Raw genomic sequence first — 22,831 nt, 5'->3', positions numbered from 1 at the left:
TTGTCTGTAATTTGATTCCAGCTCCTCAGTGTTTCTCTTGTGTTTAGTTTGATTCCAGCTCCTCAGTGTTTCTCTTGTGTTTAGTTTGATTCCAGTTCCTCAGTGTTTCTCTTGTGTTTAGTTTGATTCCAGCTCCTCAGTGTTTCTCTTGTGTTTAGTATGATTCCAGCTCCTCAGTGTTTCTCTTGTGTTTAGTTTGATTCCAGCTCCTCAGTGTTTCTCTTGTGTTTAGTTTGATTCCAGCTCCTCAGTGTTTCTCTTGTGTTTAGTATGATTCCAGCTCCTCAGTGTTTATCTTGTGTTTTAGTTTGGTGATTCCAGCTTCTCAGGGTTTCTCTTGTGTTTAGTTTGGTGGTTCCAGCTCATCAGTGCTTCTCTTGTGTTTAGTTTGATTCCAGCTCCTCAGTGTTTCACTTGTGTTTAGTTTGATTCCAGCTCCTCAGTGTTTCTCTTGTGTTTAGTTTGATTCCAGCTCCTCAGTGTTTCTCGTGTTTAGTTTGATTCCAGCTCATCAGTGTTTCTCTTGTGTTTAATTTGATTCCAGCTCCTCAGTGTTTCTCTTGTGTTTAGTTTGATTCCAGCTCCTCAGTGTTTCTCTTGTGTTTAGTATGATTCCAGCTCCTCAGTGTTTATCTTGTGTTTTAGTTTGGTGATTCCAGCTTCTCAGGGTTTCTCTTGTGTTTAGTTTGGTGGTTCCAGCTCATCAGTGCTTCTCTTGTGTTTAGTTTGATTCCAGCTCATCAGTGTTTCTCTTGTGTTTAGTTTGATTCCAGCTCCTCAGTGTTTCTCTTGTGTTTAGTTTGATTCCAGCTCCTCAGTGTTTCTCTTGTGTTTAGTTTGATTCCAGCTCCTCAGTGTTTCTCTTGTGTTTAGTATGATTCCAGCTCCTCAGTGTTTCTCTTGTGTTTAGTTTAGTGGTTCCAGCTCTGCAGGGTTTCTCTTGTGTTTAGTTTGATTCCAGCGCCTCAGGGTTTCTCTTGTGTTTAGTTTGATTACAGCTCCTCTGTGTTTCTCTTGTGTTTAGTTTGATTCCAGCTCCTCAGCGTCTCTCTTGTGTTTATTTTGGTGATTCCAGCTCCTCAGTGTTTCTCTTGTGTTTAATTTGATTCCAGCTCATCAGTGTTTCTCTTGTGTTTAGTTTGATTCCAGCTCCTCAGTGTTTCTCTTGTGTTTAGTTTGATTCCAGCTCCTCAGCGTCTCTCTTGTGTTTAGTTTGATTCCAGCTCCTCAGCATCTCTCTTGTGTTGCAGTTTGTCGAGTGTATCCGTCTCAATAAGAAGCCCTTTCACCTGGTGGGCACTTCGATGGGAGGGAACGTGGCTGGAGTGTACGCTGCCCGCTACCCCTCCGACCTCTGCAGCGCCTCGCTCATCTGTCCTGCAGGTCAGTGGGATGGACATTGCTTTATACCAAGCGTGCAGCGCTCAGTGGCGAGCTTGCAGCAGTGTGAGGTCACAAAAGCTTTGAACTTCCTAGGTCCCCACAGTAACGACAAAGTTTAATTCGTCAAACAAAAATACATTTCTTAATTAAATCATTAAGGGCTGGAGAATTTTTCATCAGAATTTGCACAAACTGACTCCCCTACAGTTTAGTCCTGAACCTCAAGATGTTTGTATATTGACTACAGTTAAACTGCACTAATAACCACTGGCCAATTATAAAATATTGCCTTACAGTATATTGAGGAACAGTTATGGCTATTGCACCATTGATGTATTTTAAAGAGTACCTGCTAGTTTTGGTTATAGTAGTGTCTTGATTTCCTAATCTTAACTTCTGCCTAAGTTTTCACAGACCCTGATTAGCACTAATCTTGGACTACCTACTGTTACTTCAGGTCAGGCAGTGCCGGATCAGTGCTAAGTGGGATCTATGAAAGCACATCCTAATGTTTCAGTTTTTGTTTTTTAATTAAACTCCCCTTCAGTAAAGATCCGAAGTGAATCCAGGTGTGGTCTGTTTCATATCCAACCCTTCTGCACCAATAATAAGAATACAAGGCTGACAAGCTGATCACAACCAAGAAAAGGATGGTTAAACCGGACAGGCTGATCACAACCATGAAAAGGATGGTTAAATGATCCCCAATGAAACCTCAGTATAAAGCGGGTGTCTGTGCTCAGGTCTGCAGATCCCCAGTGAAACCTCAGTATAAAGCGGGTATCTGTGCTCAGGTCTGCAGATCCCCAATGAAACCTCAGTATAAAGCGGGTGTCTGTGCTCAGGTCTGCAGATCCCCAATGAAAGCAAGTTTGTGAAGCAGCTGCACGAACTCCAGGCAATGCAGAACATGTCGGGGATCCTCTCATCCCCTCCACCCCCGAGGAGATGGAGGACATGCTGAAGCTCTGCTCCTACGTGAGGTTCAAAGTTCCACAGCAGGTACAATAGTCTGCTTTCTTTAAGTGTGTGTAGGATAAACACAGGGCTCATTTCAGGGTGTTTAGCAGTTAAATACTAAAACCAGAAACCCAATAAATGTAAAGAATGATGCACTGTGCAGCACAGTCCTGGTAATAAATGTAAAGAATGATGCACTGTGCAGTACAGGAGTCCTGGTAATAAATGTAAAGAATGATGCACTGTGCAGTACAGGAGTCCTGGTAATAAATGTAAAGAATGATGCACTGTGCAGTACAGGAGTCCTGGTAATAAATGTAAAGAATGATGCACTGTGCAGTACAGGAGTCCTGGTAATAAATGTAAAGAATGATGCACTGTGCAGTACAGGAGTCCTGGTAATAAATGCACGAGGCCCAGAGAAATGGCACAGGTTGATGCTTTCTGACTTGTGTTTGTTTCTTTATTCTTCTAGATTCTGCAGGGACTGGTAGATGTTCGAATACCACACAATGATTTCTATCGTGAAGGTATGTATTTCTGAGTCCTGTTTTGAAGTAGAACTCCAAAGCCTAAAGGGGTTGAAATGGTTCAAGTACTTTATAAGTAAGTAAATTCTGTTTGTATTCAACTTGGATCGATGGTGTCCAATGACCTTCCCTCGGCCCACAGTAGATGGCAGAATCAGTCAGGTCTGGTCCGATGGACTCCGTACAGGGAACAGTGTTCAGGTTTCTGGCGGTTATTACCTGTCAGAGAAGAACTCCTGTTATTACCTGTCAGAGAAGCACTCCTGTTATTACCTGTCAGAGAAGCTGGCTCCTGTTATTACCTGTCAGAGAAGCGCTCCTGTTATTACCTGTCAGAGAAGCGCTCCTATTATTACCTGTCAGAGAAGAGCTCGTGTTATTACCTGTCAGAGAAGCTGGCTCGTGTTATCTGTCATAGAAGCGCTCCTGTTATTACCTGTCAGAGAAGCACTCCTGTTATTACCTGTCAGAGAAGCGCTCCTGTTATTTTCTCATGTAGATAGAATCAGAGATTGTACACAGACAGGGGGCTGTATTTACCCCTATGGGAAAAAATTGCAGGCAAATTGCAATCTCCATTATAAATACAGTGTAGTTTTTTAATGTAACTGTGTGAGGTGCTGACGTGTGATCTGTCATTGTGTGAGGTGCTGACGTGTGATCTGTCATTGTGTGAGGTGCTGACGTGTGATCTGTCATTGTGTGAGGTGCTGACGTGTGATCTGTCATTGTGTGAGGTGCTGACGTGTGATCTGTCATTGTGTGAGGTGCTGACGTGTGATCTGTCATTGTGTGAGGTGCTGACGTGTGATCTGTCATTGTGTGAGATGCTGACGTGTGATCTGTCATTGTGTGAGGTGCTGACGTGTGATCTGTCATTGTGTGAGGTGCTGACGTGTGACCTGTCATTGTGTGAGGTGCTGACGTGTGACCTGTGATGTAACTTAAAAAAGAGGATGGTGAGTAAGTAGATTCAAGAAACTGCACAGAGTCCTTTTCTTCAGTCAGTTGTTAGGTTTATTGAAATATGCAGGGAGTCTGGTCCCAGGTACAGGACACAGAATACTCGTTCTTACAATTGTTGCATGACATTAAATACCCTTCTGCATAGGTGTCTCTCTCCTCCTCTTTCTCTGACACTTAACCAATAGAAAAGGTACAACTCATTATCCTGTTAACATATATTTCATTTAGTGTGAGTGTGTGTGTGTGTGTGTGTGTGTGTGTGTGTGTGTGTGTAGTCCAGTGTGACGACCTCTGAACTCAGTGCATTCCTCAAACCCCTGGTGCCCCAAAAAGGTCCATACATCTGGTTTTTGTCATCTTCTCTCCGTTCTGCCTTAGACCCTTTAAGTCCTAGTGGTATTATCTCTTACTCTCCCTGTGAACCTTTGGGTCCAACGGCAGTCCCTGGGAGCCTTTTAGCTCCTTTATGCTTTGTATTCCCAAAAGTCTTAGAGCCTAGCCCCTCCTGGTCCATAGCACTGTTATCTTGTTAGCTTGCAGTCAATGTTGGACAAGAAGCTTGTAGAAACAAGGTCTCTTATCAATTGTTAGCAGTACATGCAATTTGAACCAAACAGTCTGCTATCTGCAATATTAGTTTCTTTTCAGAAAAGAACACCAGTATAGCTCTGCCAGTCCACATGCGTAGCAAACTGCTAATCAATTCTCGATCCATGTTTTCCAACATACCCTACTTTTAAAATATAAGATGGAGGGGGGTGACCCGCTACAACCAAGTTGCTGACGTGATCCCGAGCCCTCAGATGTCCTCTTCGCTGGTTCTGAGTAGTCACATCAAGTACCGTGTTTGTATAATATATTATAGTGAAGTATGTTCCTCTCATTCTAAGTCTCTCCATTATGTGTAGGTATCTACCTTGCCTTTGCTGTTTCTCCATGTAAGTATGTCATGAGCAAAAACAAACAAAAAAAAACAAACAAACATACGTAAAAATAATACAAAAAATGAAAAATAAACATACAGTAAACATACAGTAAATACAGTTTATCACTGTACACAGGTGTTATTTCTTATTCATGGTGGCTCCCAGTAAGTTTACAGTTTCCCATCTGCCAATGGTCCTTTCTAACTGTCGATGTTGTTTTTTCCACCGAAAACACTGAATGCTATTCCACAAAATCAATACTATTACTATTAACAGTATTATTAAAACAACATAATCCCCAAAAGTGTGCCCTAAGGCCTGCCCTGACCATCCATATCGTTTCAATACGGTGGCTTTTAATTGTGCCAAATCAACTTCGACCTTAGCTTTGAGCAGCTTCTGTTCCGCTCTTTGTAGGGCTATTTTAACCAATTTGTGCATTTGAGAAAAAATGACCGAATATGAATCTAGATATGTGTCATCCCACCAAGCGGTAATTTGGAACTCCTCTACTTCAGGTTCAGGTATATATATATTTATATATATATATATATATATATATATATATATATATATATATATATACATATCCAAAACAGTTTCTCGTTCTGGTCCGAGAATGATACCTTCCCGAGGTAGGGGGTGCAAAAGGGACATACCTTCGTAGTGATTTTAACTCGATAGTACGGTTTACTGCCCTGTTTCAAGAAATTGGATCACCCCGCATGGAACAAGTGCAAATTACTGACGTACTCAATTCCTTACAGCAATCTAGGCCTCCCAATTTCACCCACCCGTCCTGCTCTTTAGCTACGCAGTGCAGTGTTGGTTTAACTCTGTAAGCTCATAATCACATCTTCTATCCGAAACTACAGTACTCTCAGAATAAACTCTATGTTCCAGCTGTGGATCCCCATCCTCTTGATCAGAACCACACTCATGTTGCTCTAACACATTTAGGTGCATCATTATTTTTAACCCGTATGTTAAATTACATCTTTCTAGAATCCAATATTCTAGACCATCTCAATCTTATGATACACTTAAAACTGATTAAAACCTAAAACTATAACTTCAAAAATGATCACTATGCATTGAACAAGTACTAAAATAGTGCCTCATTTTAGACATATTCAACACTACAGCATATCATTCAAAGTTCACATGATTTCCAAAATTAATGTCTAATATAGGTAACCATATTTTTCAGTAGAACAGCTGTTTTCAATTGGTATTTCCATTCAACATAGGATGTCCCATTACCTTACAAGTACATATTAATATAGTATTATGTTCCTAACAACACTCCAAATAATCCATTGCAAGACACCAACCATTTTACCTCCCTACCATGGATGGCAGATACAATGTCTTAACAATGCCACTCTTAAGTGTCATGAACAACACAAACTCCATACTCCCAGTGCCTCTAGAGGTCAATGGTACAACCTTTGCAGTTTTTGTTATTTTACTGAATGTGATTAGTAATAAATTACATGAGACCTTCCCATCTCTGCACTCCAGGATCGCTGACATATTACCTTTAGTATCTTTAAACTAAGACAAATCTTTTCACCAATCATACATCTATACCCCAAGTTTATAATACGTAGTTTCATTATCAGGTATGTTAACTGAAATTAACAGTCCCCATTACATCCCCAAAAATGTCACTTTAACGTCATCATAATTTCTTCTTTTGATATGCAGACTGGAATGGTTCCCCATATGTAAGAATGTCTCTGTGGTTTCAGATACTTCCTCATGACCGTTTCTCAGCAACTTACACTCTTGTTCCAGATATATGGTAGAGCTTAATTACTACATATCATGGACAAGCATTGTAAAGTTATGCAGGTTAATATGTACAGTTCCTGTTTGCATATCCAAATTGTCCCACAAGTGTACTGGAACCTTCTGCACAAACTCTTCTGAAATGGTCCTCTCAGTTCCGATGAACAGCATTGTGCTTCCATTCCACATAAACGCCATCAGTATTATCTCGGAACCTGTGGAGAACAAGTGCAGTATTTATTCTTTTGATTAATATCTGATTTAATTTCAAAAAGGTTAATTCTTGAATAGTCTCTTCATCTGCATTGATAATGTTATTGGAATTCTAAGAATCGCCAATGTCTGTTAATTCTATCTTGTATTTTTCTCAAAGCCTATGTCCACCCCATATTGTGAACATAATATAAAATATCAGTTCCAGCATGAACCTGTAGGAGAAGAGAAAAGCCTTAGACCTGTGTCTGTACTCTGAAAGTAACTACAAATCTCTATCTGCTTCATTGCTCACAATTACTACTCCAAACTAACTGCATCAGTACCCTTAGGAATTTCCATTCTCCAGCAGGCTTGCTTATCAGTGAAACTAGTTTTCAAGCCAGTTTTCACTCCCTCATTTTTGTATTGCCAATTTCAAATTGGTTTCTCCCAGTTTGTCCATTATCTCATATGAACCTCCCCAATCAGCCTTCCAACCCCCCCGCTTTTTTTTTTTTTTTAACTTTTTAAATTTGAATGGAGACCCTGTGTGGGGTTGGAATCAGTGCCTGTTTTAATGCCTCAATTCAGGTGTTCATAGAGGGTGACAGCTAGTTCGCTGTATCCTTCCATGAAGTCCTGACAGAATCCAAATATGCCCAAAAAGATCTAAGGGGCAGATTTTTAATCAGCTTTTTATTTCCTGGGTCAGGTGTGTGTCCTCCAGTTTCCACCTGTACTCCTAAGAAACAAACAGATGATTTCATTAATGCAGCTTTCTTTAGATTTAATTTGAGAGCAGCGTGCTCCTCCAGCAACAGATAGTGCTTCTCCGCAGTTCCCGTTGCAACAGTATGTCGTCCACATACTGTATGATATTACCTAGTTGAGAACAGTCCTGTAACAGTTGAAAAGAAAGTTTACAAAGAAATGTATTCAAACGTTAATGTTTCTCAATAACGCATACAGAAATAAAAGTACTGCCTATTCTTGCTGCAATTAATAACAGCATCCTTTTAGCAGATCAAAATAAATCAGGATCTATTATAGAAATAGTCCAGTGAGAAAAAGAAAATGTGTGTGCACATAAACCTGACCTTCATGAGCACCTGTTTATGATGCTTCCTTTTTAGAAGCTCTACCAACCCAGAGCTCTTTGGGTGGCAGAGGACATGGAATCACTGTACTTCGCCAACCAGGGCGCAGGTTGCTTCATGCTTAAGCCAGCGAATATATTCTTTATTTGATTAATTTACACGGGCGTTTCCCCATGGTCAATCCTACCAAGTGCATTTGTATTACTGTGAGTGCATAATTACTTTTGCTACTGCGACTGTCTGTTCTGTATTAGACAGTGAGAAGTTGACTTTATTTTGCATCACAATATTTCCATTAGCTCAGCCTCCTGTGCTGAACTTCCACAAAAGAGTATTCATACCCTATATTCACAGACAAACACACAAACATTAACTAACAGACTGTCTATCATACCAGTATCACAATCCATCAACCCTGCAGTCCTATACTGCACATTCAATAATCTCATGTCACTCGCGATTTATTCATGTTTCAGTTATCACATTAATCTAATTATCATCACCTCTCCTGCAAGAAGCTCCGTAAAATACTAATTGTAACCACCATAAACAAAACACATCGTAAACATGTGTGCAAACATCCCATTTCACATCACTCACGTAGCTCTGAGTGACACTGCTTTTGTCTCCTGCATCACTGCATTCTGATGCCTTAGCAGAAGCTGAAATCCCTGTAGATCACTCTGATATCGATTGTGACCTCTTTTTCCCCATTTGAATTGTATTTTATGCTCTCTAACAATTCAACTTTTTTTTTTTCCTTCTACTCGTGTATGGTAGTGTGCTTTAGCAACATCAGAATAAACCCAGTTAATACTGATAACATCAGTGCTTTATTAAACTACGTGTTTTCCATTCAAAGAGAATGCAATCTCCCTGTTTAATTCAACATGAACTAAGCAATCATTAATAAACAGACCCCTTAAAAATAAAACATCGTTTTAACTCTGCACTTTTTTAGCTACACCAATAATACAAACTCTACCACTCATGTGATCTTGGTTTCAAATATGTATTCATAGGTGATTCATAAAATTCACCCGTGTCTTAAACATAAAATTCACTCTCAAACAAACACTTAACATTCATTCATGAAAATATTTAATAAAATATTTCCAGGTCGATAATTTAATTTGTTTCAGATTTATTGATCTCCACAAACATTTGTTCTCTTCTTTTTATTTTTTAGTCTGTCTAACAGTGATCTATTCTCATTCTCAACAGTCTTTTCTCTCTCTGCCCAAATATGGTCACGCAAGTTTTTTTTAATTCCTCCCTGAATCCGTGACCAGGGAGACACAGACCCTGCGTACCAAAACAATACCACCACTTTCTTTTCAAGTAAACCCTCTATCAGAAAGACAAAATGTTCCTCTTGTTTACCAATATAATCCTGAACAAACTATTAATTGTTGCTTTGTATATTTGTGTTATTGTTTTAGTTCAAAGGTTGGCCATTCCTTTGCATTCAAACACTAACACAATACAAATAACTCATCAGTTAACATGGGTCTCTTTCCCTTATCAAACCCTCTTATGATCGAGGCAAGACAATAAGTATTCATCCTGGTTCTTAGCACATAGTTTTTCTAAGATGTTACTTTATCTCCACGCTTAAGCAAAATCAGAATTACTCAAACAATCATTAATAAGCAACTTCTTAATTACATTTTAATGTGACCTTTTAATTTTACAGTTTTTTTTGTTTTGTTTTTTTGTGGGCTACCAGTTTTGAATTTCCTTTGTCTTTTTCTTCTTACGAGACACACACTCCTGACCTTTCACATGAACATGTACATTACTGTTCTGTACATAGCTTCCCTTTTTGCCATGTTTTAACACATAGTCTATGTTCCATATTCTCCAGCCATCCATTTGATGACATTGAGGGTCAGCTTCTAACATATTTGGAGTTGATCAGACTCCCAACAAAACACAAAACTAACAAAAAAACAACAACACTTTTTAGTTTTGTCTTGTTTTTACCAATATTCAGTTTTTTAAAGCTATGCTTAACGAAGCATAAACTTTTATTTTGGTTTATTGCACATTTAATTTACACTTTTGTATGTGCTATTTGGGCTTAACTGGAACTTATTGTCTGATTGTTCCTTATCTGTACCACCTAATGTGGACAGTTAAATAAGAGGCTTATCCTATGGCCCCCTTATCGTGACTTATAAACCAAACAGTAAAAACAAAGACAAAACAGGTGTACCAAACCCTCTCAAAAACAAACATAAAACATAAATCCGAGTATGCCCGTACCTGTTGAGCTATACAAGTCCGTGTAACTAGTCCAATAGACTCTACTGGCACGTCATAACACTACACGATTTACTCCGACTTTTTTAGGAATCCAAAGGGTCCTAACAGTCAATACACTTTTAGTTCAGCAGTCAATTCTAGACTTAACTAAATATTTTAGTTCAGCGGTCAATTCTAGACTTAACTAAATATTTTAGTTCAGCGGTCAATTCTAGATTTAACTAAATATTTTAGTTCAGCGGTCAATTCTAGACTTAACTAAATATTCTAGTTCAGCGGCCTATGTTAGACTTAACTAAATATTTTAGTTCAGCGGCCTATGTTAGACTTAACTAAATATTTTAGTTCAGCGGCCTATGTTAGACTTAACTAATTGTGTCCTCAATGTACATGAATTATCAAGAAGTCAAAAGTCCTCTTTCATACTCTACCCTTGATTCTCACTTCATTCTAAACACTGCATATAAAACAATAAACCAGCAACTACTCACCAATATATGTGGTTATATGTTCGAGCTGAAGTCCTGATTCAAAGATTCTCCACACCGTCTGGTCAGAAGTTAGAAGCAGTCTCTGTCCATTCGCTTTGTCCTGGTCCTGTGCACGGGATTCAGGCTGAGCAAATGGGTTTCTCTGCAGTCAGGTAACAAACCTCCCCGGTTTTTTGAAAAAAAAAGTTTCAGGAAACAGTCCACAGGTGGCTCGCCAAATGATGTAACTTAAAAAAGAGGATGGTGAGTAAGTAGATTCAAGAAACTGCACAGAGTCCTTTTCTTCAGTCAGTTGTTAGGTTTATTGAAATATGCAGGGAGTCTGGTCCCAGGTACAGGACACAGAATACTCGTTCTTACAATTGTTGCATGACATTAAATACCCTTCTGCATAGGTGTCTCTCTCCTCCTCTTTCTCTGACACTTAACCAATAGAAAAGGTACAACTCATTATCCTGTTAACATATATTTCATTTAGTGTGAGTGTGTGTGAGTGTGTGTGTGTGTGTGTGTGTGTGTGTGTGTGTGTAGTCCAGTGTGACGACCTCTGAACTCAGTGCATTCCTCAAACCCCTGGTGCCCCAAAAAGGTCCATACATCTGGTTTTTGTCATCTTCTCTCCGTTCTGCCTTAGACCCTTTAAGTCCTAGTGGTATTATCTCTTACTCTCCCTGTGAACCTTTGGGTCCAACGGCAGTCCCTGGGAGCCTTTTAGCTCCTTTATGCTTTGTATTCCCAAAAGTCTTAGAGCCTAGCCCCTCCTGGTCCATAGCACTGTTATCTTGTTAGCTTGCAGTCAATGTTGGACAAGAAGCTTGTAGAAACAAGGTCTCTTATCAATTGTTAGCAGTACATGCAATTTGAACCAAACAGTCTGCTATCTGCAATATTAGTTTCTTTTCAGAAAAGAACACCAGTATAGCTCTGCCAGTCCACATGCGTAGCAAACTGCTAATCAATTCTCGATCCATGTTTTCCAACAACCTGTCATTGTGTGAGGTGCTGACGTGTGATTGTGGCAATGCGCCCCGCCCCTGTGTGTATTTGTGTGTTATGTGTTGTGTGTTGCGTGTGTTAATGTTGGTGTATAGATTGGTACACGGGATATAAACGGGTCTGTGTTTCACGTGTATTTAAAAAGTGTAGATTTGTATTTAGGCACGAGGAGAGCACAAATCACTTCACGTGCTGGTTAAGTGTAATATGTGAGTACGGGGTTGCACAGAATTAATTCACGTGCTGGGATTCAAGTGAATAATTAATTAGTAATTGAATCCCAGCACAATAGTATATATAGACGCACATTTCTTGCAGTCGGGGTTGGGTGTTCGGTGAGTGGAGAACGGGATTGGAGACGGAGGTAATAATAATAAGAAGAATAATAATAGTTAAGTGTTTTCACTCACCGTGTTTTGTCTGTGTAGTACGTTTTGTTTGTCTCTTTATTTTGGCGCAAGTGCCGTGTCCAGTGTTTTTGTGTTTCAAACCTTTTATTTTCTGTTCTGTTGATTAAATCCTGAGCGCGATCACGCGCCCAGCTTCACCAAACCACATCTCTGTCTGTTTACTTCCTGCATCTGGTCTGACGCCACCCACTCCGGCCGTCTTTGTGACAGTGATCTGTCATTGTGTGAGGTGCTGAAGTGTGATCTGTCATTGTGTGAGGTGCTGACGTGTGATCTGTCATTGTGTGAGGTGCTGACGTGTGATCTGTCATTGTGTGAGGTGCTGACGTGTGACCTGTCGTTGTGTGAGGTGCTGACGTGTGACCTGTCGTTGTGTGAGGTGCTGACGTGTGAGGTGCTGACGTGTGATCTGTCATTGTGTGAGGTGCTGACGTGTGATCTGTCATTGTGTGAGGTGCTGAAGTGTAATCTGTCATTGTGTGAGGTGCTGACGTCTGACCTGTCGTTGTGTGAGGTGCTGACGTGTGAGGTGCTGACGTGTGATCTGTCATTGTGTGAGGTGCTGACGTGTGATCTGTCATTGTGTGAGGTGCTGACGTGTGATCTGTCATTGTGTGATGTGCTGACGTGTGACCTGTCATTGTGTGAGGTGCTGACGTGTGAGGTGCTGACGTGTGACCTGTCATTGTGTGAGGTGCTGACGTGTGACCTGTCGTTGTGTGAGGTGCTGACGTGTGAGGTGCTGACGTGTGATCTGTCATTGTGTGAGGTGCTGACGTGTGACCTGTCATTGTGTGAGGTGCTGACGTGTGACCTGTCATTGTGTGAGGTGCTGACGTGTGACTTGTCATTGTGTGAGGTGCTGACGTGTGAGGTGCTGACGTGTGACCTGTCATTGTGTGAGGTGCTGACGTGTGACCTGTCATTGTGTGAGGTGCTGACTTGTGATCTGTCATTGTGTGAGGTGCTGACGTGTGATCTGTCATTGTGTGAGGTGCTGATGTGTGACCTGTCGTTGTGTGAGGTGCTGACGTGTGAGGTGCTGACGTGTGATCTGTCATTGTGTGAGGTGCTGACATGTGATCTGTCATTGTGTGAGGTGCTGACGTGTGACCTGTCATTGTGTGAGGTGCTGACGTGTGACCTGTCATTGTGTGAGGTGCTGACGTGTGACCTGTCATTGTGTGAGGTGCTGACGTGTGATCTGTCATTGTGTGAGGTGCTGACATGTGATCTGTCATTGTGTGAGGTGCTGACTTGTGATCTGTCATTGTGTGAGGTGCTGACGTGTGATCTGTCATTGTGTGAGGTGCTGACGTGTGACCTGTCGTTGTGTGAGGTGCTGACGTGTGAGGTGCTGACGTGTGACTTGTCGTTGTGTGAGGTGCTGACGTGTGACCTGTCATTGTGTGAGGTGCTGACTTGTGATCTGTCATTGTGTGAGGTGCTGACGTGTGATCTGTCATTGTGTGAGGTGCTGACGTGTGATCTGTCATTGTGTGAGGTGCTGACGTGTGAGGTGCTGACGTGTGAGGTGCTGACGTGTGACCTGTCATTGTGTGAGGTGCTGACGTGTGAGGTGCTGACTTGTGATCTGTCATTGTGTGAGGTGCTGACGTGTGATCTGTCATTGTGTGAGGTGCTGACGTGTGATCTGTCATTGTGTGAGGTGCTGACGTGTGAGGTGCTGACGTGTGAGGTGCTGACGTGTGACCTGTCATTGTGTGAGGTGCTGACGTGTGAGGTGCTGACGTGTGACCTGTCGTTGTGTGAGGTGCTGACGTGTGAGGTGCTGACGTGTGACCTGTCATTGTGTGAGGTGCTGACGTGTGACCTGTCATTGTGTGAGGTGCTGACTTGTGATCTGTCATTGTGTGAGGTGCTGACGTGTGACCTATCATTGTGTGAGGTGCTGACTTGTGATCTGTCATTGTGTGAGGTGCTGACATGTGATCTGTCATTGTGTGAGGTGCTGATGTGTGACCTGTCGTTGTGTGAGGTGCTGACGTGTGACCTGTCATTGTGTGAGGTGCTGACGTGTGACCTGTCATTGTGTGAGGTGCTGACGTGAGACTTGTCTTTTTGTGAGGTGCTGAAGTGTGACCTGTCATTGTGTGAGGTGCTGACGTGTGAGGTGCTGACGTGTGATCTGTCATTGTGTGAGGTGCTGACGTGTGACCTGTCGTTGTGTGAGGTGCTGACGTGTGAGGTGCTGACGTGTGACCTGTCATTGTGTGAGGTGCTGACGTGTGATCTGTCATTGTGTGAGGTGCTGACGTGTGACCTGTCGTTGTGTGAGGTGCTGACGTGTGATCTGTCGTTGTGTGAGGTGCTGACGTGTGATCTGTCATTGTGTGAGGTGCTGAAGTGTGACCTGTCGTTGTGTGAGGTGCTGACTTGTGATCTGTCATTGTGTGAGGTGTTTGTGTCATTTTGTTTTTGGAATAATTAAACCTCAGTAAAATATATTCCCAGTCATCTCTGAAGAAATGATCTTCATTCATGATGGTTTTAGTACAATTGGCAGTCACAGTCTTTTTCCCAAGGTTGTCTTAACATTTCAGGCTTATTCATTAGACATTAGACGCCATAGGGAGCTCCCCTTACCAGTACTAAGAGCTGTTCTTGCTTTTGCTCAGTGATATGTGTACATGAAATTCTGTGACATATTTCTTAGATTTGTTTAATGTGTTTATTTTTTTGTTGGCAGTATTTTTAGAGATTGTGGGTGAGAAGTCGAGACACTCCCTGCAGGAGAATATGCACTTGATTACCGTCCCACTGCAGGTGATCTGGGGGAAACAGGATCAGGTAAAACTGAAGGCAGGGTGAGCTGTGCTGGGGTGTGGTGTGGTGAGCTGTGCTGGGGCAGGGTGAGCTGTGCTGGGGCAGGGTGAGCTGTGCTGGGGTGTGGTGTGGTGAGCTGTGCTGGGGCAGAGTGAGCTGTGCTGGGGTGTGGTGTGGTGAGCTGTGCTGGGGTGTGGTGTGGTGAGCTGTGCTGGGGCAGGGTGAGCTGTGCTGGGGTGTGGTGTGGTGTGGTGAGCTGTGCTGGGGCAGGGTGAGCTGTGCTGGGGTGTGGTGTGGTGAGCTGTGCTGGGGCAGGGTGAGCTGTGCTGGGGTAGGATTCATGCACGTTGTTTCTGCTGCAGGTGGTTGATGTCTCCGGGGCGACGGTTCTAGCCAGCGGCGTTCGCGGTTGCCGCGTTGATCTGCTGGAGAACTGCGGTCACTCCGTGGTGATGGAGCGGCCCCGGAAAACCGCCAAGCTCATCCTGGAATTCCTCATCGCGCAGCAGGACAGCAGCAGCAAGAAGATCTCCTGAGCAGAGCTGCAACTCCACCCCTCTTGTCAGCCTGCCTGTAAACATTTTGTATGAACTGTCTCGGATGCATTTCTCTGGTTACACAGTTCCACAGTCCCTGAGGAAAGTAGTGCAGGATTTCACTAAGCCTCAGCTGCCATGTGTACAGTGTAACTGTGGAGTGTAGACAAAAGGGGACCAAGTGGAACTGACAGGACTTGTAAATCTGTTAATAGAAGGGGAGTAAGGCAAACTGCTGGGCTGCACTGCCCCGCAGACCCAAACTCCCCTTCAACTGGAAACGCATTACAATGGACACATCTCTATTATAATAATAATAATAATAATAATAATAATAATAATAATAATAATAATAATAATACCCTGTCTTCCATTTACCACTTGGCAGATCAGGAGACTAATAAAAAGAGGGCTGTGACATTCTCAGGGCTACGAGTGATACCCTAAATGATAAACACAAGAGTAAGCCAGAAGCTTTCATATTGCTTAACATGACCAGTAAACCCACAACTGCACAGTAGTAACTATGTTGCTGCTTTGATTAGACAGGTTTTAGTGTTTTGTTTTTCTGTATTTCAAAGCCTGTCACCTGCTGATCTTTGTAAACTAAGCAAGCCACATTGGTCAAAGAGCACCGGAATCCTCCCCTCTCTGCTGTGTCAATTGTTGTGATCAGTGTTATTTCAGTTGTAACTTTTATTTAAGTTTCTATTTCAATTCTATTTTTTTCTTTCCCTCAATTTCAGTTGCAGTTTCAGTTTTGATACGGATGTTCTTAACCATTTCTATTTCAATTTTCGTTTTAACGATCATTTCTATTTCAATTTTTGTTTTGTGATAATTTCTGTTTCAGTTTCAGTTTTCACTCTAAACCAATCGTGGGCCCTTTACAGGTATTAAGTGAAGTGCTCCAAAATATTGTCCCTAGTTGTTAGTGCTGTTAGAAAGCAACAGTTTCTGATTCATCTTCAGAAACACTCTTTGTTCCAGAGATGTATCCATCCGATTCCTTCGTCCAGATGATAGCTGTCCACACACAGAGAAAATCCTCTCTACAAATGCTTGGGATGCAGGGGCTGCAAGAAAATCTTCAGCAACTGGTGCAAGCCTTGGATACACAATCTCCCTATTTTGCCAAAATTTCAAAGGAGTCTCAGTCTCACAGCATACTTTGCCTTGCTTCAGTTCGGAGATATATGTGGAAAGTTCAGTATGTGCACTTCCTGCATTGCCAGTGGTATTGCCTGATGTTGGAGTGAGTTCAGCCCCAACCTTGGAAGCCAAAAACTTGAACCTCTTTAACACAGTTCCTTCAGCACTAGCACTGGTAGGGCATTGGGGGTTGACACTGGACTTTTGTTGTTGTGACACTGAAGGACTGCTGTAGTGTGCAGCATGCTGAAGGACACAAGACCTGGCTGCTTTCATGAGGCTTTCCATCTCTGTTGTGAAAAGTGCAAAGGCAGCAGTTGGGTCCATCGGGCAAGCTGCTGCAGGTGTGGCATCAAAATCTGCTGCTTGAGGGTTCAGTAAACAAGCAAAGCGTTGACGAAGTGACTTCAGCATAATCTGATCAAGTGGTTTTGAGATGACTGATGACTGTAAGTGTGCTTCTAGATTCAACAGGCAGGGCACAACTTCAGACAGAGACTGGCTATCAGTCTGGAGCTGATCTGTATGTACTGCAAATGGTTCAAACAACTTCACAAGTTGCTCCAGTTTGGACCAATCACTGGTGAGCAAGGTGTCGATGCCAAGCTCATCAAGAACTTGGTTCAAAACAATCTTGGTCTCCAGAAGTCTCTTCATCATGTTCAGAGTACTATTCCAACGTGTCACACAGTCTTTAATTAGTGTTTTGCCACACTTATAAATCATTTTTTCAGTGGCCACTGAAGATTTACGTACAGTATTCACCAGGCTTCTAGCTCTGCTAATTACATTTACAGTACTGGGATGTTTGAAGGCATCCTTCAGAGTGAGCTGCAGGGTATGTGCCAGACATGGCATCCTTGTGTACTTAGACAGATCAGCATCTTGAAATAAGTCTTCTTCAGCTGAATCCATACCTGGAAAAAACACAGGTGAATTGAACACTGCTAAATTGAAAATCTACTTGGGAAGTAATTACAAAGTATTAAAAAAATACTATACAGTACATGTTGTTTTTTTTTTTGTCACAGTGATTTTAAAATATATATGTAGAACTCTAGAAATTATCAGCAATTTAACCTGCCCAAAAGGGCTTTAAGACGACACTCAGTTTGTTAGAAACAAATATATAGATTGTAAAAGGGAACAAAACAATTTTCACCGTGCAAAAACACGTTTAACACAGACCATTATTATTATTTTTTTAACTGATGTTAATGCATAATTTAAAAAATCTATCTGTACGAAACTAAACATAATCACAATCAGTGAGGTTTAAATTACAATCAAAGACCAGGCAGTAGTTTTTGAATAGGTTGTGGAGATCGTTTTAAATGTCACACTTGGGGAGGTAGTGGAGTTAAAAACAAAAACGCATATATAACAGGATTTGTAGCTAGCTAATAGGAGTAGTATGAACCATAGCAAAAATCACAGTAATGTATATGTTTAATCTGTCAAAGTTATTAATTATGGGCACATCGATGTAAAACAAATTTCAGTTAAAAACACACTAAATTACAAATATTACTTACCGGTATCAGAGCCTTGATCCGTGTTGCTTGCATCGCTGTCATCAGGCTCATCTTCAGAGTTTTCAGCATATTCCACTGCTTTTTCAGTAGCCTCACAAACCTTGCCACTTTGCGCCAGTATCTTAATGGCTTTCACAATGTTGGCGCCATTATCTGTGACGATCAGTAGTACATTTTCCTCTGTAATGTCCCAGGTAGTGAGTGTGTGTTCAATACATTTAGCAATCACCTCTCCTGTATGTGGGTGAGAAATTCGATGTAGGTTGATAAAAACATGTTGAGCTTCTTTTGCAGATGGATTGTAGAAGCAGGCAGAAATTCCCATGTAGGAGGCTGTCAGACCTTTCTTGCTCCATCCATCAATACATAGGGTTACTTTGCGAGTTGTTTGCAGTATCTGTTTTACAAGTGTCGTTGCACTGTCCATTCTTTGCGCAAGCTGACTGGTAACTCTGCCAGAACCTGGGACCTTGAACTTCGGGTCGAGTACCCCACAGAACTTTTTAAAGGCTGGTTGTTCGCATAATCTAGTTGGCAGGCCAGTCTCGACAAACAAACTGACCAACGCATCTTCCCGTTTTGAGTATTCAACTGACCCAATTCCCCACACCTCTGCTCTTTTAAAGCACGATGCGAGTGTCTGTTGTGATCCAGATGAAACGGAGGTACTCTGAACAGATTTTCTTTTTCCGATTTGAGCCTGCTTTCTGTTTGTGTCCCTTTTTGTCACTTCTTCGAACACCTCTTTGTGACAGCTGTTAAGATGTGTTTTTAGGTTGGTGGAATTCTTTCCTTTAAGCTCCACTCCACATATAGTAGGCCTACTGTTGGTACTGTCTCCTTCACAGAGCATTAAAACAAGACATTTGCTCGTATCTTCGATACTACTATATTTAAAGTAGTCCCAAACAGAGCTTTCGCGCTTACGTCCAGCATGTGTTGTTGGTGTATGCACACTCATATTAAAATGAAATGCTAAGAACGTTTTTTTTATTATTATTTCTGTAGCTACCGCGTGTAACTGAATTCCTTACTCAAAACACAACCGTTTACTCGCTAAGGAAGTGTGTCTAATACAACAGCCAATCGCATTTAATTGTGTTCACTGATGCAAAAAAATAACCCAATGAGAAACAGGCTTTACTTTTAAGATGAAAATAGAGAACATTTTATTACAGCTAGCTTGCAACTGAAACGGGAAGAAAAATCTGAATTATTATTATTATTTCTATTGCGTTTTAGTTTCAAACTTTTCTATTTAAGTTTTATTTTCGTTTTTGAGCTCATTTTCGTTTCAGTTTTTATTACCGTTAACGGAATAATTTATGTTCCGTTTTTGTCCGTTTCAGTTTTAGTTTTCGTTAACGATAATAACTTTGGTTGTGATACACCATGTCATAGAACATAGACCATGTAATAGACAATGTAATAGAGCATAGACTGCGTAATAGATCATGTAATAGACAGTGTAATAGACAGTGTAATAGACCATGTAATAGAAAATAGACCATGTAATAGACAGTGTAATAGACGTACAATAGACCATGTAATAGAAAATAAACCATGTAATAGACCATGAAATCTTATATTTGCACAGGAAACATATAGAGTTAAACTGAACGTGAATATTTTTTAAGATCAGTTGCTATTTATGCACTGTAGACTTTCACTTACAATCCTGGAGTATATTACCATAATTAATATCTGTTAATGTATATAGCTGTATGGAGATAGGTACAGACGTGCTCAAATTTGTTGGTACCCCTCCACAAAAAACGAAGAATGCACAATTTTCTCTGAAATAACTTGAAACTGACAAAAGTAATTGGCATCCACCATTGTTTATTCCATATTTAATAAAAATCAGACTTTGCTTTTGATTTTTTATTCAACATAATATTGTAAATAATAAAACAAATGAAAATGGCATGGACAAAAATGATGGGACAGCTAACCTAATATTTTGTTGCACAACCTTTAGAGGCAATCACTGCAATCAAACGTTTTCTGTAGCTCTCAATGAGACTTCTGCACCTGTTAACAGGTAGTTTGGCCCACTCTTCCTGAGCAAACTGCTCCAGCTGTCTCAGGTCTGATGGGTGCCTTCTCCAGACTGCAAGTTTCAGCTCTTTCCATAGATGTTCGATAGGATTCAGATCAGGACTCATAGAAGGCCACTTCAGAATAGTCTAATGTTTTGTTCTTATCCATTCTTGGGTGCTTTTAGCTGTGTGTTTTGGGTCATTATCCTGTTGGAGGACCCATGACCTGCGACTGAGACAGAGCTTTCTGACACTGGGCAGTACGTTTCGCTCCAGAATGCCTTGATAGTCTTGAGATTTCATTGTGCCCTGCAGAGATTCAAGGCACCCTGTGCCAGGCGCAGGAAAGCAGCCCCAAAACATAACCGAGCCTCCTCCATGTTTCACTGTAGGTATGGTGTTCTTTTCTTTGAAAGCTTCATTTTTTCATCTGTGAACATAGAGCTGATGTGACTTGCCAAAAAGCTCCAGTTTTGACTCATCTGTCCAAAGGACATTCTCCCAGAAGGATTGTGGCTTGTCAATATGCATTTTAGCAAATTCCAGTCTGCTTTTTTATGTTTTTCTTTCAAAAGTAGAGTCCTCCTGGGTCTTCTTCCATGGAGCCCACTTTCGCTCAAAAAGCGACGGATGGTGCGATTAGAAACTGACGTACCTTCACCTTGGAGTTCAGCTTGTATCTCTTTGGCAGTTATCCTTGGTTCTTTTTCTACCATTCGCACTATCCTTCTGTTCAATCTGGGGTCGATTTTCCTCTTGCGGCCGCGCCCAGGGAGGCTGGCTACAGTTCCATGGACCTTAAACTTCTTCAGAATATTTGCAACTGTTGTCACAGGAACATCAAGCTGCTTGGAGATGGTCTTGTATCCTTTACCTTTACCATGCTTGTCTATTATTTTCTTTCTGATCTCCTCAGACAACTCTCTCCTTTGCTTTCTCTGGTCCATGTTCAGTGTGGTGCACACAATGATACCAAACAGCACAGTGACTACTTTTCTCCATTTAAATAGGCTGAATGACTGATTACAAGATTGGAGACATGTGTGATACTAATTAAATAAACTAATTAGTTTCAAATATCACTAAAATCCAATTATTTATTATCTTTTCTAAGGGGTACCAACAAATGTGTCCCGGCCATTTTAGAATATCTTTGTAGAATAAGCAATAATTCATCTCTTTTCACAGCTTCTTTGCTTTATTCTATGACATACCAAGGGCATGCAAGTATGCATGATAAAATAGCTTTTAATTTCATCACTTTTCAGGAGGAATGAAGCATTATTTCAATGAGCTGTAAGGGTACCAACAAATTTGAGCACGTCTGTATATAATGTAATGTTGGTTTGTTACTGCATTTAAAACTAAAAATAATAGCACCCCTGTTGGATCGGGATGTGCTATTTTGAGGAATGGCAAGTGCAAAACTGCATGGCCCTGATAGTACTGTGAAGAGGCAGCAGAGCGTGTGGACCTCTTCAATATGCAGTATGTATAGAGATACTTTGATTGCTTCTCCACAAAACTGAAAACATTTAAATATTTAAGCAATACCTTTGAATGCTAGGTAATGTAACACAGTGCTCACTAAGATGACACCATTTCATGAACGCTGTGTATAATAAACCACTCATGAAGCCTCAGAATCCACAGAATTCATTATGAACCTGTAGGACTGTCTGCATGAACTGCTGTGTGTGTATGACTATCACACCCTGATGAACTGCTGTGTGTGTATGACTATCACACCCTGATGTGTGTGTGTATGACTATCACACCCTGATGTGTGTGTGTGTGTATGACTATCACACCCTGATGTGTGTGTGTGTATGACTGTCACACCCTGATGTGCGTGTGTGTGTGTGTGTATGACTATCACACCCTGATGTGTGTGTGTGTGTGTGTATGACTATCACACCCTGATGTGTGTGTGTGTATGACTATCACACCCTGATTAACTGCTGTGTGTATTAATAAGTTAATTGTCATTAAACTCGGATGGTCTGTAATATACAGTACATATGCATGGATAAAAGTGCCTGGGGTCTGCAAAAAAATACGTTGGGAGAAAATGAAGAACATTTTTACCTTGCTTTGGTGACCAAGTTAGTAGAAACAATTGGGGTAGCCTTGGCCCCCACCACTTTGACAGTTGTGCCTGTTTGCTTGGTGCTGGCCAAGGTTGCCCCAGTTGTTTCTTCAAACTTGGCTTGTGTTTTTGATATCTCCACTTTAAATGGCTTGTCTTTTTTTAGAACTTGGCGTTTTTCCACATTGAAAATGTGTTTTTGTTTCAGGTATATTTTGGATGTTAAAGTTATGTGTGCAGAAGTATGTATGTTCAATGTAAGTATCATTTAATGTCTTTATATCTTTGAACACACTAAGTTAAGCTGAGTAAATTAATTTTATTGGAACATGAAAAAGAAAGTGCATCTGTATTTTTGATATTGTGGACATTGCCATTGAAAAGATACACCAGGGGGCGGAGTTGAGACAGCACAGAGTTATTTTTTTCCCCTGACAGTGCAGACACGCTGTTTGAGCAGAACAGACGGGAGGAATAAAAATAAATACGACGACGTCTTGGATTTCAGTACTTTTTCAAGGTCTGTGTCTGGGAGAGGTGGATAATGTGCACACGTATCTCTTTGTGTTTTTCTGTCGCGTTTACAAACCGCTAAAAAGACTTTATTTGAAGTGACTGAGTCGGGGGTGACTGAGTATAAAGACAGCTTTTTTCAGTTAATTTAATTGTTCTTC

General features: G+C 41.2%; 1 protein-coding gene across 1 annotated transcript in view; it reads left to right on the top strand.

Moving 5' to 3' along the window:
- LOC117417601 (monoacylglycerol lipase ABHD6) overlaps window positions 1–15,968 on the top strand; it is a 54,414-nt gene extending 38,446 nt beyond the window's left edge. The window contains 6 exon segments of the mRNA XM_034029724.3: window positions 1,251–1,383; window positions 2,229–2,281; window positions 2,284–2,385; window positions 2,819–2,873; window positions 14,727–14,827; window positions 15,166–15,968. Coding sequence (XP_033885615.2) covers window positions 1,251–1,383; window positions 2,229–2,281; window positions 2,284–2,385; window positions 2,819–2,873; window positions 14,727–14,827; window positions 15,166–15,339 — 618 coding nt within the window. The 3' untranslated portion in view covers window positions 15,340–15,968.
- The last annotated feature ends 6,863 nt before the right edge of the window (window positions 15,969–22,831 follow it).

Source organism: Acipenser ruthenus, chromosome 25 (assembly GCF_902713425.1).
Source record: "Acipenser ruthenus chromosome 25, fAciRut3.2 maternal haplotype, whole genome shotgun sequence".
In the NCBI taxonomy this organism is placed as follows: Eukaryota; Metazoa; Chordata; class Actinopteri; order Acipenseriformes; family Acipenseridae; genus Acipenser; species Acipenser ruthenus.
The sequence above is the reverse complement of the archived record's forward strand: the minus strand, read 5'-3'. Positions and strand labels throughout refer to the sequence as shown.